The 15,783-nt window shown below is 44.4% G+C and overlaps 1 protein-coding gene across 1 annotated transcript; it reads right to left on the bottom strand.

Annotated features, from left to right (window-relative positions):
• Nucleotides 1-1,536: 1,536 nt before the first annotated feature.
• Nucleotides 1,537-10,371, bottom strand: LOC104614949 (glutathione S-transferase 3-like). Its single transcript, XM_010287274.1, has 6 exons — nt 10,255-10,371; nt 9,501-9,552; nt 5,854-5,986; nt 5,376-5,517; nt 4,575-4,706; nt 1,537-1,759 (listed from the first exon to the last, which is right to left on the bottom strand). Exons 1-6 carry the CDS (start codon nt 10,339-10,341, stop codon nt 1,637-1,639), a joined length of 669 nt encoding a protein of 222 aa, XP_010285576.1. The 5' UTR covers nt 10,342-10,371; the 3' UTR covers nt 1,537-1,636.
• Between the last annotated feature and the right edge of the window lie 5,412 nt (nt 10,372-15,783).

Genomic DNA, 15,783 nt, shown 5'->3' with positions numbered 1-15,783 from the left:
ATGGCTGTCACTGCTGTGCCCAATGGCCCAGTATTTGGAGTAGAGATCCAGGTTGAAACGATGTAGGTCCATTCCTCCCTTCAGCCTTGAGCTGGCCCTGCCACCAGACCTGGAAGTCTTTTGGGTGGCACATTCTTCATTGCTCACATTGGACTAAAGTCACTTTCCAAGAAATCTTAAATTGTTTTTTAAGATAGAGATAATGAGCACAACTCACTAAATGGTTAGTGAACTTAACTGCAAGAGAAGAAATTGATAGTAAGGGAAATTTAGGCAACTTCTTTACACCTTTAATGCACCTGAGCTGTCCTAACCATGAAACCCGCACCACTCCGTGACCCCATCCTCCCTTCCCCATTGCCACTCCGTGAATCGCTTCCACCATTGCAGACATGCCTCACTGGGAGGACCTGTGACCACCTTGGCGTCACTGGTCCCACCACATCGCCACAAGGGCAATGCCAAAGCAGCAGCACCTCTAGGCTACCCACGTTTCATTCTGTGCAGAGTGGCAGCTCAGGCGCAGGTTTTGCCCTCTGGGGTTCTCCGAAGATCACATCAAACACGAGGCAGTGCCAGGGCATGGGCGCTGGAAGACGCCGTCTGTGTTACTGAACCGACAGCGCCTTGCTCAGGGGTTATTGGCCCCGCTGCCCGCCCTCGCCCAGACGGCTGCCAGCCGCAGTCAGTCCATGCCAGCGCCCAGCCACAACAGGCAGTTTGGATGTGGCTACACAGCTCTGCGTAACAAGAGATTTTAATAGCATGTAGGTGGCCTAAGAGCCAGAGAATGGACCCTGGCACTTCTTGTTGTGCTAGGACAAAGACGTAGCTGGCCATTGGTGTCCAGAACGGGGGCCAGGAAGCAGCTGAAACTTGAGAAAAATGGCAGACGAATGCACAAAAAGAAGTCTGAACAAATATTGAACCGGCGTGATCATCTGTTTGAGGAGGTTCATCACGTGAAGAGGTGCCCAGACTCCGGTGCGCTGGGAACAATGAACCAAGATGCCTGGAAGAATCATGTTAACAAGGTAGAGGAAGAAATCAATGGAATGTTGTAAGAGTTGGTTCCTAGGCAAGGTCTGAGAAGGATGAGAAAACAGAGATTTGGCTTTGGTAACAACAGATGAAACTAATATTAATTTAGAAGTTTCACTCACACAGTACTGTAAAAATAATTCAATATAAGTACTTACTCACCAAAACTGCTGCTGAAACAAGTCTGCTTCTTTAAAGGATAGGTGATTCAGTGAGTCTTCTCTTTATTCTCTTCCATAGCTCTTATTCTTAAGCCTGTTTTTATCCAGAAAATACCTTCTTCAACAAGTCACATTCTGACAACACTAACAGTGCATCAGTCTTCTTCCAAAGGAGTAAATCCCCTACTCTATGAATAGTTCTTTGCTTCCGTATTCCTTTGTTTTCATGTTTTGCCAAGCATTTGATATCAATAAAGACAAATCTGCTGCCACATTGCCAGAGCAATCCTTTATTTCATTTTTTGTTTTTTGTTGTGGATTTTTTTCCCATTGGTTTTAACTACAATACTAACTTTACTGAGCTTCCTACTTCCTTTAAGGGGTTGGGGGTGTGTGTGTCAGTATTTTGGGTCTCACTGAAGGGAGCAAGGCATTCATTTCTTAAAAATCTTCAACACGGTTTCTATATAACGTTCATCTGGTGGGGGTTTCCTTGGGCTGCCAGGCTGCAGGAACTTCTTAATTGTAGGCATATTGGTCATTCTTATTTTAAAAGCCTAAAAAATGAAAACAACAGAGTAAGGAATACCATCTACTCCAGTACCAGTGATCCTTGCACGGAACAACTGTCTGCTTCCCCCTGTTGCTAGAAGAGATGCTAACATTCGTCCAGATCTCACACCATCTACACAGCCTCCTTGTGTCCAGCAGGAGAAGGACCTAGCTGCTGCAAAAAGCCTGTTCTTACCAATGAAGGCAGTACTGGAGCAGACAATATCTAAATCTCTGCTGCCTGAAAGAAACTGAAGGCAAAAATGCAACATCCAGGAGTACCAGGGGATAGTTTTGAAGGTACAAATACACTAACCCAGCTCATGTTCTTTTTCTTTTCATTGCTGGTTCTGATGGTGCACACTACCGTGTGGGCAAACCACGATAGATGTTAACATGAATTCCATTTTTGTTACATTATGTAATTATCTGAGTTCTGTTTGCATCTAGCATGGCCACTGTTGTCACACTGTCCCAGAACTTCTAAGATTGCATGGGTGAAGGTGGAATGGCTGGAGGCATCCTTGGCTCAACTCAGTTGTCCAGTAGAGGCTTCTTGTACTGTGTGGTGCCTTAGAATAGCCAAAATACATACATAGGTCTGGTAACATATAACACACCCCCTCAGGGAGAGCTATTCCCTTCTAGAATGGTAGCTGGAGCCCAGGATTCGGTTTAGGGAAGAGCTGGGCATCTCAGGTGGCAAGAGATGCCTGCGTTAAGGCAACTGAGTCAAGGATCCTGAGACATCCCATTGCACAGACAGTCGGAGAGGACTCACTGATGCAGACTGCAAGCAGCTGGAGACCCCACAGTTACCTGAGCAATCTTAGATACACAAGAACCTCTTCTAACAATGGAGCTAAGGGAGAGGAGCTTCACAGAACAACAGCCAGTTCTTGCTGGCAGATGTATGAACATAATTTCCTCTTCCTTAGAGGCACTGGAAGGATAAGGGGGAAATACAAGAAAGAGGAAGAAAAATAAAAAATGTGAAATAAGTAACCACCAATTTTAGAAACTTTTTCTCTACCAGCAGTGAAGGAATCCCTCCATAATTCAAGGCATGGCTTCAACAGAACTGTGCCCAGGGCTAGTGGCTAAGATATCTTCCTAGAAGATGGGAGCTAGAGGCAAGAATTACCTGAGGTGGCAAAACTGTATGTGGGATAAAGTCTGACACACATTACTGCCCACTTTGTGTCTGAAGTGCCTCGTTCTGTCACACTAAATTCAAGTTTAAACTGTTGGGGTTGAGATTTAGAAATTAAAAGTTAAAAAAAAAAACAAACCCAAATGCCTTTTTCCTTCTTTTTCCTTGTAATTTCCAAGCAGAAAACCTAACTGTGATAGTCTGATGCTGAACTGTTTGTTTTGTTAATGGGAATAAAGCCAAAGTCTTTGAGTGCACCCCTTAAATTAACAGTTTGTAAGCTTAAAGAAGCATGACCTCAAGCCTGGCATCCTCAACCCAAATTTGCATTGCCTACACTGCTTTATTACCATGATTACAGGCACACAGGCAGAGTAGTGAACACTCTGCTTTTTTCTCCAGTCCACTATATCTCAACTCAATGACTCCTCATCGTGGTTTAGCCCCAGCCGGCAACTAAGCACCACGCAGCCGCTTGCTCACTCCCCCTCCCGCAGTGGGACGGGGGAGAGAATTGGGAAAAAAACTTGTGGGTTGAGATAAAAACAGTTTAATAGGTCAGAAAGAGAGAAAGAAGCAACAATGATAACAACAATCATAATACCAACAAAGGAATGTACAAGAACAAGTGATGCCCAATACAGCAATTGCTCACCACCCCGTGATCGACAGTCCGTCCCCAAGCAGCGATTTCCACCCCTCGGCCAACTCCAGTTTATGTGCTGGGCATGACGTCGTATGGTAGGGAATATCTCTTTGGCCAGTCTGGGTCAGCTGTCCTGGCTGTGTCCCCTCCCAGCTTCCCATGTACCCCCAGCCTTCTTGGTGGCAGCCCAGCACGAGAAGCTGGACTGTCCTTGACTGCAACAACCCAAAACATCAGCACCTTATCAACACTTTCTCATCCCAAATCCAAAACACAGCCTCACACTAGCTTCTGTGAAGAAAACCAGCTCTATCCTGGCTGAAACCAGGACACTCCTGCAGGTCATGCCCCAGGCGTGCCCATGCCCTGTGCTCTATAGCATTCTGCATGCTTGGAGGCTTCTGATTTCTGGTGAAATCTCACAGCAGAAGTGCCTCACTTCTGCTTGGTTTCAGACTTTGTACATGGCACAAAGGCAGAGAATTCATCCTTGATTGTATTGAGCTGATTATTGAAAGAAAACTGTGACTGAATGCTAAGGCTTGAGTTTCTAGTCATACCGTAGAAGGCAGAAGTGAAGTGAGGTTACAGGGATCCCAAAATTGTAATACCACCCAGTACAGAAAATGGCACACTGTGCCTTTTTCTAATGTGTCAACCTATATCACAGACTTAACTTGTTCTCTGGTATTCGGTAAGATCTACTGGCAGGAAGAAGGAAAATGAAAACAGGGCAGCTTAGACCAGTGATTCCCTTGGGATGGCATTAGCTTATATCTACTGAGGAGGCATATACCACTCAAAGAGGGATAGGCATACGTGAACAGGGTTAGTCAGGAGCACAGTGTTTTACAAAAAAACAGCTGTATCAGTTCCCTCTTGTGCTTGATGTTAAACAAACACACAAATAGTGACCGTTCCTCGAAGAGCCCACACTCCTGATTTACATAGCATGGAGAGATGAGCACGTCAGGATTGCCCTCTGGCTCCTCAATACAGGCGTGCTCAATAACAAAATTACCTGCAACTGAGGAAACCCCGACAATACAGCAGGTATTTTCTCCTCCACTGCTAAAATGGCTTCAATTAGCTGAACATCTGCCCAGCTGAATTTGTTGCCCACAAGAAAGTCTTGGCCATGTTGTTTCAAAACCTGTAGAATACAAGAGAATGTGGGCTGCAGATGAGAATCGTACATATGATGCTATGGTATATTCAAATACCTGCTCACAGCTGTAGAGCTGAACAGTGATTATGTCTGAAATTTCAGGGTAGGAGTTTTCAGCTGGAAGCATGTGAGCCTAAATCACTTCATTATTGTTGGAAAAAAATCTGAACTCTTGTAGTACACAGACAACAAACTGGTGACTCAGTAATGATGAATGATGATAGGCACTGGGAACAGGGACAAAACCATATGCTTAAGTAGACTAGTAACGGTCATTGAATTAGAAATAGGGATAATGCAGGAACTAAAGAGAATTTATAAAATTGCCATTTAGATATTTCATTTAAAGTTATGTCCAATGTTGATAACAGGAAGCAAACTTAGAAATGCAGAATTAAAATAGCTAAGCAAAGAGAATCCCTGCCTTTGGGACTAAGTTGTTATAACTGCAGGAATTGCTTTTTTTGCTTTGTAGATGTCCAAATACCACAGTCCTGACAACACAAGCCAAACAGAGAAAATGCGCTGCTGTATTTCCCTTTCTTTGAGAGAGCCAAGAAAGCTGAGGATTTGGGACAGACCTGCCCTACAAATATGTTCTTATTTTGTACTTGTAAGTACACGTTTTATAGGCACGTCCTCACTGTCACTTACCTTTTCAAACACTGGGAAGTACCTGTTCGTTGCCCTCTCCTTAATTGAGTCAAGATTTTTCTCCTTTGCCTCAGGTGGAGAGAAAGGAAAGACCAAAATCATTTGCATCAGATCTATTATTCCTTCCACGTACATGTCAATCCTATTGGTGGGGGGAAGACAGTAGAAAAGAGCACAGGAGTTATTTCATCTGTTTTCCAATTAACTAAGGCAATTTATAGAAATTTTATATCACTACCATAGTGTCAATTTTCACAGCCAATACTAAATCTAAATATTTTTTAAAAGGAGGAAAAACCTTTAGCAGCATTTCAGAAGCAGTGGTTAAAACCTAAGCAAAGGCTAGAGTCTTTGCTTTTTATCGTGTTAACCTTTCTCATGCATTTGTACTGGATTTACAGGATTGAATTTGTTATATGTAACAACGCAGCTATCAAGTAACAGGTTGCTGATTAAGTGAAAGAAGGTGTTATGGTACAGGGCTCTCTCCTTCAAGTCTTTCCCATAGAGGTTGTATTTCCCTGCTACGTAGCTGAGGATGGCTCTGGTCTGCACCATCTTCATCCCATCGATCTCAACCAGTGGCACTTGCTGGAACATCAGGGCTCCATCTAGGGTGGAAAGTTGAGGGAAAGCTTGTTAGTTCCTCCTAGACCGCTGGCTTTACAGGAGAGCGAGAAGCTGAGTGCATTCCTTTTGCAGCGCAGGAGATCATTGATGTCTTGCCCTAACTGTAAAAATCCGTGCGGTAAACTAACAGTGTGGGAAAGATCAAATATTGACTATTCTGCAACACACTTGTGTAGCTGGGTCACCACGGTGCAGCTGGGCCCCTTGCTTTACAGCATGGCCAGAGCTGAGCGGGGCTGGCGCCGGCGGCTCCTTTGCACTTCTGGACCCTGCCTCACCCCGGCAGGAAAAGCCTGAACCAGCACTTTCAACCCAAGGGATTGAATGAGAATGAAGATCTGTGTTAAATCTGAACTAAAAAAAAAAAAAAAAAAAAAAAATCCAATTATTTTGAATGCAGATCAGTTCCCTGGCGGGGACATATACATATACATGTGAGTAGGAATTATGAAAGGGGTAGTACCGCAGCAAGACTGAGCTACTGGGATAAAGGAAGAGATCAGGCCATTTTAAACAGCAGTGTTTGGTTCACTGTGAAGTGAAAGAGTTAGAGGCAGGGACTGTGATTTTACACAGTTGCTCCAGGGACAAGAGTTTGGGAGTCCCCACAGATTTTCATTACAGGCCTATCCTCGGTGTCGTTCCACAAGTTAAGCCTATTTAGATACGCCGCCAGCACAATCCCTTCCTGCCTTTGTAGTCCCCTTTTCTCCCGTTGCTGGGAGCAGCATTTGCCTGAGCCTCCAGTGAGGCAGCTCCCAGAGTTAAGCTGAGAAAGATTCGGCACAGCGAAGTCAGTCTTTTCTAGGCTAGTTTTCTGCTGGACTAATTCACGGTCTTTGGAGATACTCCCTGCTCCATTTACACATTAAGGGCATCCAGAGAACAATCCCGCCCTGTTAAAATCACAGCAAAATTCCAAATCAAACTAGGCAGCTGCCACTTTGCATTGCTCAGAGTTAATAATTTATTTTAATTGCTCAGTTCTCATCTGTTCATGGCATCCTTCTTTCAGGTATAAGGGTTCATTCAAGCAAGCACGTCTGTTTTTTTCTTCACAGAGCTATTAAAATACTTTGCTAGCCTGGAATTAATAAACATTCTTCACTCATTCTATATTATTAATTTACAGTTTAAATTCAAAGAGTAGTTCTCTTGGCAGCCAATAGCCTATGTTTGTTTCTTGCAATCATTCACAGAAACATCGTGCGTCTTCACATCTTTCCAGAACACACCTCTGCAGATTTAAGGAAAAAAATGTCACTTGGCATCTGTCTAGCGGAAACACAGGAGAACGGGAAAATTAACAGGATATTTTTCAGCAGAAAGTTGTGAAGTGAAAAATAAAATCAGACTTTCTGGCCCTTGACAAAAAGAGTGATGCAGTAAAATATGAGTGAGCCGAATGCACAGTTTGTTTCTTATCTACAGAAAAGAGGGATTTCTCTCGTACAACCAGTAGCAGACCGCTGCTCCTGGCTTTGCAGTGAGAATCGCTTCACATAGCCACTGCATAGAATATTTATGCAGGACTAAAAGCAGTTTGCTAATCACTTTGCAGATTGCATTGCGCCGTCTGAAGGTGGTCGGTGGACCATACATTAAAAAACAATCATCTAGACCTAGTACTTGCCACAGACCAGCAGTGCTTCTCGGTATCCCGGTACTGACGTGGGCAACCTGTGGTTGAACAAGTTAAGCCAGGCTAGTCTTCTCCCTCACAACGAGTGCAGGTCTGGCCAAGCCAATGCTATTTAAGTAAGTCCCTCGGCCTCCAAAAGAGCTGTCTGTCTGCAAACCGCCTGCTGGCAACAGCCCCTGGCCCATGCTGGACACTGCTGGGACATTGCTTAGAGGATCATCAGCTGGCATGGGCCAAAGTCAAGCCTGGGCCATTCTAACAGTGACTCAACACAGGATATCCTGGCAAAAACCATGTCGGTAGTGAGAGTAAAAAATTACAGGGAGATGTAATGTGGGGTTATTTGTGTTCAGCCCTGCCCCGCACAACCCCCAGCATTCCGGAGGTCCCTTTATCGGGATAACTAACTTGTCTTTCTTCAACCCATTGTATTAAACCCCATCTTTTTCTTTGTGTTCTCACCCTCTTAAGCTCGATACATATACATAAAAGCCCCTGATCTTCTTTATAAAACTTCCCTATCCTTTTCATCACCATTTAATTCTTCTCTCTGGATATGAATAGGCTTGGACACCGTATCCAGGATTGTACTGCTCTGTCTGGATTAATTAGCTCTATGGAGCACATTCAGATTTGGGCTTTCAGTACCTGAACCATCTTATCTAGAGCTATAACTGGTGTCTTTACACTGCACTGCCCTCCCACATTGTCAGATTCCTGGCCAGCCGGATCTGCAACTTTAATTCTGACCTTCTTGATACCACTTCATTTTCTTATTTTTGTTCATTTTAGTTTTCCTGTCAGAATTTCTTTAAATACAGCTTTCCCTTTCTGAGCAAGCAGCCGGCATGCAGCCAAGTCCTCTTCCAAGTCTCCTGGTGTGTCCTGGCAAGCTCAGCCTGCTGTGAGGTTTCTCCTGCGTGCCTTGGGCAGCAGGTAAACTGCAGGGCAGGTGCACTCTGTAGTGCTCCTCACAGTCCCAACTCCTTCCCCCACCCTGGCAGCAAAGTCTTCTCCTTCCAGGGTGACTGCTGGGTTTCATCTGTCCAAATATCAAGGGCAGTAGCTGGGGCTATGCACTGATGCTGGGAACTGGTCTCACTCCCAAGGTTGACATGAAGCCTTTCTGGCTTGCTGCTTTGACCGTGTCAGACTTTCTGCAGGTCTCCCCACTGGCTCCCTGTTTTTTAACTGGAGAAAGCTTCATAGCTCAGGCGTATTCTGCTTAGGACTGTCACTGGTGTGTTCACACAGAGCTTAGCACGAAGGAAAACTGGCTCTCCTGGGGGTTTTGGTGCCATGCCGACCTTTTCTTTAGAGGCTTATCTCACCAAGGTTCAGAACTAACGTACAGGTACATCTATACCAGTCAACTCAACAGCAGCTCAGGCCAGCTGGCACAGACTGGCCACATTCACTCTGTTCAGCTCTCTCTGCTATAGAGCACGGTGGTCACATCTAAATGGCATCTTGGAAATGGACCCCAGCCTGGGCCAAGTCCCAAATGATGCCTGGGAATTGCTTTGGGGACTGCTATTTGCCCTGGTCCACAAGCGTGCCAGGAACCATTCTAACAGCTCAACAGCATAGATAATTAGGTTGCTCTAAATAGGAATGTTTGCTACCCCTGCTTAATGTACTATGGCAAACACAGTCACAGAACCTACAGCATCTAGCTTATAGGAGTCGTTTGGCACTGCAACAGTGAACAGGTTACTCAGAACTAGTATTTCAGTACTCTAGGAGTGCACCTAGAAGTTCTCACTGCTTTAAATAAACTAATGTTAAACCACGAATTTAGCTATATTGGAGCAACTTTTTGAAGGACTAGGTCTCAGGTGTCAGATTCTTACCTTTGATTAACTTTTCATACTGCTCTCTTGTTTCCAAAAAAACTTCTTCAAACTGGAAAAGGAGAGAGAAGAGTGTTACAGTGCTGCATTTCAACCTTTTTCTTCGGTAAGTGACAGCATGTAACCGTACACAGAACAGCGCAACCAGGCAAAAGATAACAAGCTGGATCTTCAACTGCGCTGTTTGGCCACCGATGTCCTGAGGATCCGCCACCCAACCTCATAGCTGGGGGAGGGCCTTCTGACCACTTCTGCCTGAGGGCACTGATTCAGAAATAACCTTCGTGCAGGTAGAAACAGAGTACAAACATCTACAGGAGGAAGACAGGTTGCAGCCAGTGCCAAGGGAAGCACAAGGTAAATCAACTATTTCTAACCCCACTCCAGGGCACAACACTCCTTTGTTTACACACATGGTACGTAACCACACTCTCAGTAAAACTGAGTTAAGGTGGTTTTGCACGGCTGGAAAACTCAGACTTATTAAGTGCCTTTAAATAAATCCCTATTTTGACCCATTGTGATTAATTACTTCAGAGGACTGATACCAGCTCTATAAAACTGCAATCTCCATCAAGTTTGCACCCCAAATATTAACAACCAATGAGGGTAGTTACAAACATGCAGTACCACTGGCCAAAGTAATTTGTCCACCTCCTTGCAGCCATTTATCCTCCACGTGTATGTTAAATCGCTCCTTACTGAGGCCAGCTGAAAGCACCAGCCTGGAACACTGTACCGAGTGTCAACCCACCTCCACACCGGCTGCAGCCAACAGCCATCGTATGGGCTCCATTCGCCCCCTTCCATTACAGTAGGTAAGCCTGGGCTTCCCCGACATGCTTCTGAGCTCCCGGTTCCCTGAGAAACATGAAGCAGAAAACAGTGTCTCATAAAACTGGTTTAAGTTCCATTACTTTGGGGGGGAGGAGGAGTCTTTTGATTTCGCTATGCCTGCTGGAATTGCACTGCGTCTGGTTTAAAATGTAAAACGAGAGATGGACCAGTGACACCACACAGCTAGGGAAGGAGAGGTGTGTGGATCTGTACAGCCTTCCCCAGTGCTCCTAGGGAGGTTTTTTATGGCTATAAACAAACACAGACATGTTTAAACAAGTGATAGGGTCCTGAGCTAGAGGGGGAACCTTGCTGCATTTTAAGACAGTTACACAAAGCCACTGAAAATCTCACCACATCCTCAGGGAAGTTATTCACTTACCCTCATTGCCATCATCCTCACTGAAAAGAAGAAAAGGAGAACATGTTTTACTGCTAGGCTGAAATGTGTCTAGCTTTGTTTGCCAGATGTCAGAGTGTATTTTGCAGCTTTGGCTGCCATCCACTTCTTCCCTCAAGTATGGGTAAATGAATTGTTAATCTTTCCTTTAATCCACAGAACAAGCTGAGCTTAGCCTTGGCGGTCCTATTGCATGGCTACAGCCTGTCCCCTCGCTGCTCACGGCAGCCTTGAGTTGTCCCTCAAAGCCAGATCTGGGACTTGGCTGCATTGGCTTCAGCTGTCCCCAAAAGTACCCCCGGGGTACCGGGGACACGGTGCCCGGGGACGGGCGGACGGGAGGCTGTCTGCAGCTGCCCTAACAGCACCTCCCGCTGCACCCTGAGCAGCGCAGAGTGTGGCAGAGAGAGCACATCTGTACTGAGCTGTTCCATTCCTAGCGGCAACCAGCTGGACTATTTGTGCTGGCACTTGAGTAAAAGTGTTTGCAAATCCAGGCCTTAAATTCTCTGTGCTTCATTGCCCTAATTACTAAAAAATGGGACTAGCATTCCCCCTTCACGAAGATCTTAGTAACATACACTAATGACTGGGAGAAAAAAAGCTTAAAGATGGGCATGCTAATCATGTCCTAATGGCTCAGAAACCAAAGAGTAGAGTGCCTGATTTAGGAAAAATAATTTTACAGATGACCCCAGTTTTCTCAGAGCTAAAAGCCAAAGCAGCTGTATTAAGTCTGTCGCACTTTGCGTCCACATTACGTTTCCCATTCGAATCAGCTTCTGTACGCTCTGGTGGTGTGTTTTCTTCAAGTCACAGTGCTTTATAAGTGTACTTAAACTAAAGTACATTTGGAACAAACTTTGCCAAAACTTAATTTTAAAGAACAATCAGACTGAGGGTTGTCCCTTGAGCAATGCTGGTAAGAACAATTTATGTTACTACAATAAATAACAATATTTTTTGTAATTTAGACAATATAATCCAAATACACATAAAGAAAAAAATTATCACCTCCAGTTTTAAAGTGTGACTAGCTGTTGCTAATGACAATGTTTCGCCTGTAAGACAGTGGTTTTATTTATTTCTGCACGTTGGGTGACTAGCTTTTACTATATGGCAGTGCAGCTTATCTATGTAGTTCGCAACAGCTAACCAGTGCCTCTTTCATTATCCTACTTCTCAGACACGTTGCATCCGTATCATTTCAACACAGATTGCCCCAGCTTGTAATGTGCCAACACTTTAGAGCAAATAAAACTTTTGCTTTAACTAAAAAACCCAAAGACTGTGATACTGTGCTGGTTTTGTCTGGGATAGAGTTAATTTTCTTCACAGGAGCTAGTATGGGGCTGTGTTTTGGATTTGTGCTGAAAACGGTGTTGATAAGACAGGGATGTTTTCGTTACTGCTGAGCAGTGCTTACACAGAGTCAAGGCCTTTTCTGCTTCTCACCCCACCCCACAGCGAGCAGGCTGGGGGTGCACAAGGAGTTGGGAGGGGACACAGCTGGGACAGCTGACCCCAGCTGACCAGAGGGATATTCCAGACCATACGACATCACGCTCAGCACATCAAGCTGGGGGAAGAAGGAGGAAGGGGGGACGTTCAGAGTGATGGCATCTGTCTTCCCAAGTAACCATTACGCGTGACGGAGCCCTGCTTCCCTGGAGATGGCTGAACCCCTGCCTGCCCGTGGGGAGTGGTGAGTGAATTCCTTGTTTTGCTTTGCTTGCGTGCGCGGCTTTTGCTTTACCTGTTAAATTGTCTTTGTCTCAACCCACCAGTTTTCTCACTTTTACTCTTCTGATTCTCTCCCCATCCCACCAGGGAGGAGTGCTGAGTTGTCAGCTGGGGTTAAACCACAAATAATACCAAGAACATTAAAACTTAATCCTCTTGGAAAACTTATCTATTGTTTTCTAAAAAAAAAATAGAGGGAGTGAAAAGTCTTAGGTTTCATTTTACATGAACAAGAAATTCTGTATGGCATTAAATTATGCGAGAAGAACAATGGAGAATAAAACCCTGTCATCAGCTTCATTTTTTTTGTAAATTACAAATAACTTTGTCAGACGTAAGTGGATTATATTTGTCTTAAGCTTCTGACACAGCAAAAACACCTTGGTTTTTGGTAAAGTCTCCTCAATCTTTAGATCCCCTAAATGTGTCTCTATTGACTATACAGGGACCTGACACGTGTAGCTCACAAGTAGACCCTACATTTTGGTGCCTGAGTCTGGAGCCGAGTCTTGCCCTGAGGCCTCAGTTTAGTTACCCATTCCCATGTGTCTGCTGCCACTTGAGATTCCCTAAAGGTGGGCAGATACAACCCCAGACTTATTGGAGACAGGGGCAATTTTATCTGCCTTAAATCAGTGTACATACTCATCCAGACTCTCAATGCCTTTTTGCATTATTTGGGGAAATACACAGCTAACATAGACAAGGATCCCTCAGGGCTTCCCTGGGTCCTCCACTATTTTTTCTAAAGTTTTAGTAAAATATTTGCAGGATGTTGTGTTTGAAAGAATTGATCCATTTTTGATACAATATGTTGATGATTTATTAGTATCCAAGGAATCTTGTGTAGCTGACATCTGTTCCTTACTGTTTGCCTTAGCTGAAAAGGGCCATCAGGCCCCTCCACATAAGTTAGCTTTTATAAGAGTAGAGTACCTGGGTTACATTCTCCAACAAGAAGAGTGGTGTTTGTCTGAAAACCATATTAAAACCATTCAAAATCTTTCCTTGCCGGTTACTAAAAACAAACATGAGCCTTTTTAAGAGCTGTGGGATTCTGCCACGCTTGGATAGCTGCTTCCAGGGAAATGGCAAGACCCCGGATACAGATCATTGCTCAAGGTGCTGCAGAATCCATCCACTGGACAACAGACGGGGTAAAGACATTCCAGCTTTTGGAGGAAGCGGCACCTGCCCTGGGATTGCCAGGCTACAGTAAACCATTTACCTTGTTTGTACAAGGAGGGCAAGGAAAAGCCTCTGGGATGTTAATTAACATGCTGAACCCTGCTACTCGACTCCCTTCACCTGAGGAAGGAACTCCGTATCATGAATATATAGTAACAGCTCCTGAAGATGAAAAGGCTTGAGAAGATTTAACAGACGTGCCACTTCTAAATCACACTCTGGAACTATTTGTTGTTGGGTCCTTATATTATCTGAACGGCAACCAGGTTAATGGGTTATTCAGTAACTACTGTGAATGAAGAAGCGGAGGCTTCACCACTCAGTCCAAAGCTGAGTGTACAAGCAGCTGAATTAATTGCATTAACAAAGGTCTATCAGCTGGCCAAAGAAAAGACTGTAAATATTTATGCCGATTCTCAATAAGCATTTGGAGTATGGCACGCTTCTGGGCGGTTATGGAAGCTGTGTGGGTTTATCACTTCCAGTGGAATTAAAATATCAAATGCTCTGCAAATTACTGAACTGTTAAAAGCTATACAATTGCTAGAGAAACTTGTCATCATTCATCAACCAGCCCATACCGGCAGAAGAAATAGCCTGACAGATATTGCCGCTGAAGTCGCAGCATGACAGCCGTACGAGCCACCGTTTGCCTGCAACCTGATGTTGCCTGCTCCTCAAGAGGTATGTTTGATTGTTCCTAATGAAGAAATTGATTCTTGCAAAAGGTATGAAGTGATCAAAGACCCACAGGGAATGTGGAGAGCAGATAAGGAAAACCTTCCCATTTCACCTAAGCAATACCTGATTCCCCCAGCAAAAACGCATCACCATCCAGGGCATTTTGAGACTGCTGCACTAATGCAGACGCTGCTGAAGAATTGGTTCACGCCAGGAATTTATGCTGCAGTCAAATAAGCAACTGTGTCCTGCATGTACTACCTTTAGCCTTAATTAGTATGTAGCAAAGACCTCAATGAGAAAATTTGTCTATATAGAAATGTTTTTACTGCTTTAGTCTAAACTCCGTATTTCCATTCTATTTCCTAGTGAGCCTTAATGACATACCTGTCCTGAATTTCTCAGAGGATGCTTCCAGTGATGTAAGAATCATTTAAGAGAGATGGTCTTTCAGAAACAGCATTATCTGCGTTCGGTGGGACGTGCCCTTTAGCCATGGAGCTGGGAGCAGAGTCCATAGCAAATGGGCCAGCTTTCCTGCTCAAACCCAGAAGAAACCGCCACAGCAACCGGGGGCTTGCATTGTGTTCTCCCACCCACCTTTGCCTTCCCTCTGAGCGGTTTCACGGCTGCCTTGCTCAGCTCGGAACTGCACCACAGAATTCTTTTCTCTGGTCACAAAACGTCTTTTTCTTGCTTTCTCTCTCCCACAGCTTCCAGCTGGTGATAACTATCAAGCCATGCTTAGTCTACATGGCACATGAACTAAAGAGAGCAGAGGATTTACATGACCCCAACAGGTGCCCTAATATATTTGGAAGAAGCTTCACTATAAACAGTCACTCAAAAACTGTAAGAAAAAGGAATTTATAAGTTAGTACTTACCTCCTGACCTTAACTCAGCCTCCACCCAGCACAGGCAGGTTCCCTTGGGTCTTTAAACTTTGGAGCTCGGGGGAGTTTCCAGCCATACCCAATTAGAGAGAAAATCTCCCATCGCTATTAAGCTGGCACTACCCAGCTTAAAGACGTATGTCTCTGAAAATTGCTATCCAAGGCAGAGACTGCCTTTCAGTTTGCTGATTTGACTATACCATGTGGGTAGCCTCATAGCTGTTATTGTTGCTCTCTATTCAAGCTGCTTTCTCGGAATAATTGGGGCGTTTTACCCAAATACACGGGCGAGACACTTTAAAACATTAAGAAAATTATAGGTTTTTCTGGGTAATTCTTAGGGTAACAGTAACCATTTCAGGACTAACTGCTAAAGTTTCTAGGCTTATTTCACCATTTAAAAGTAACCTAGGTTTTTGTTTTCAGTGCTGTATGGCACAGAAAAGACACCCAAAGTATGGGATAGCAATGCTCAATTATTTTGAAATACAGTTTGCCAGTACCAAACTTAGTGATGACTTGGTATAAAAAAAATCACAG

This window comes from Phaethon lepturus, unplaced genomic scaffold, assembly GCF_000687285.1.
Source record: "Phaethon lepturus isolate BGI_N335 unplaced genomic scaffold, ASM68728v1 scaffold11825, whole genome shotgun sequence".
Classification (NCBI taxonomy): domain Eukaryota; kingdom Metazoa; phylum Chordata; class Aves; order Phaethontiformes; family Phaethontidae; genus Phaethon; species Phaethon lepturus.
This window is presented reverse-complemented; position numbering and strand designations above follow the sequence as displayed.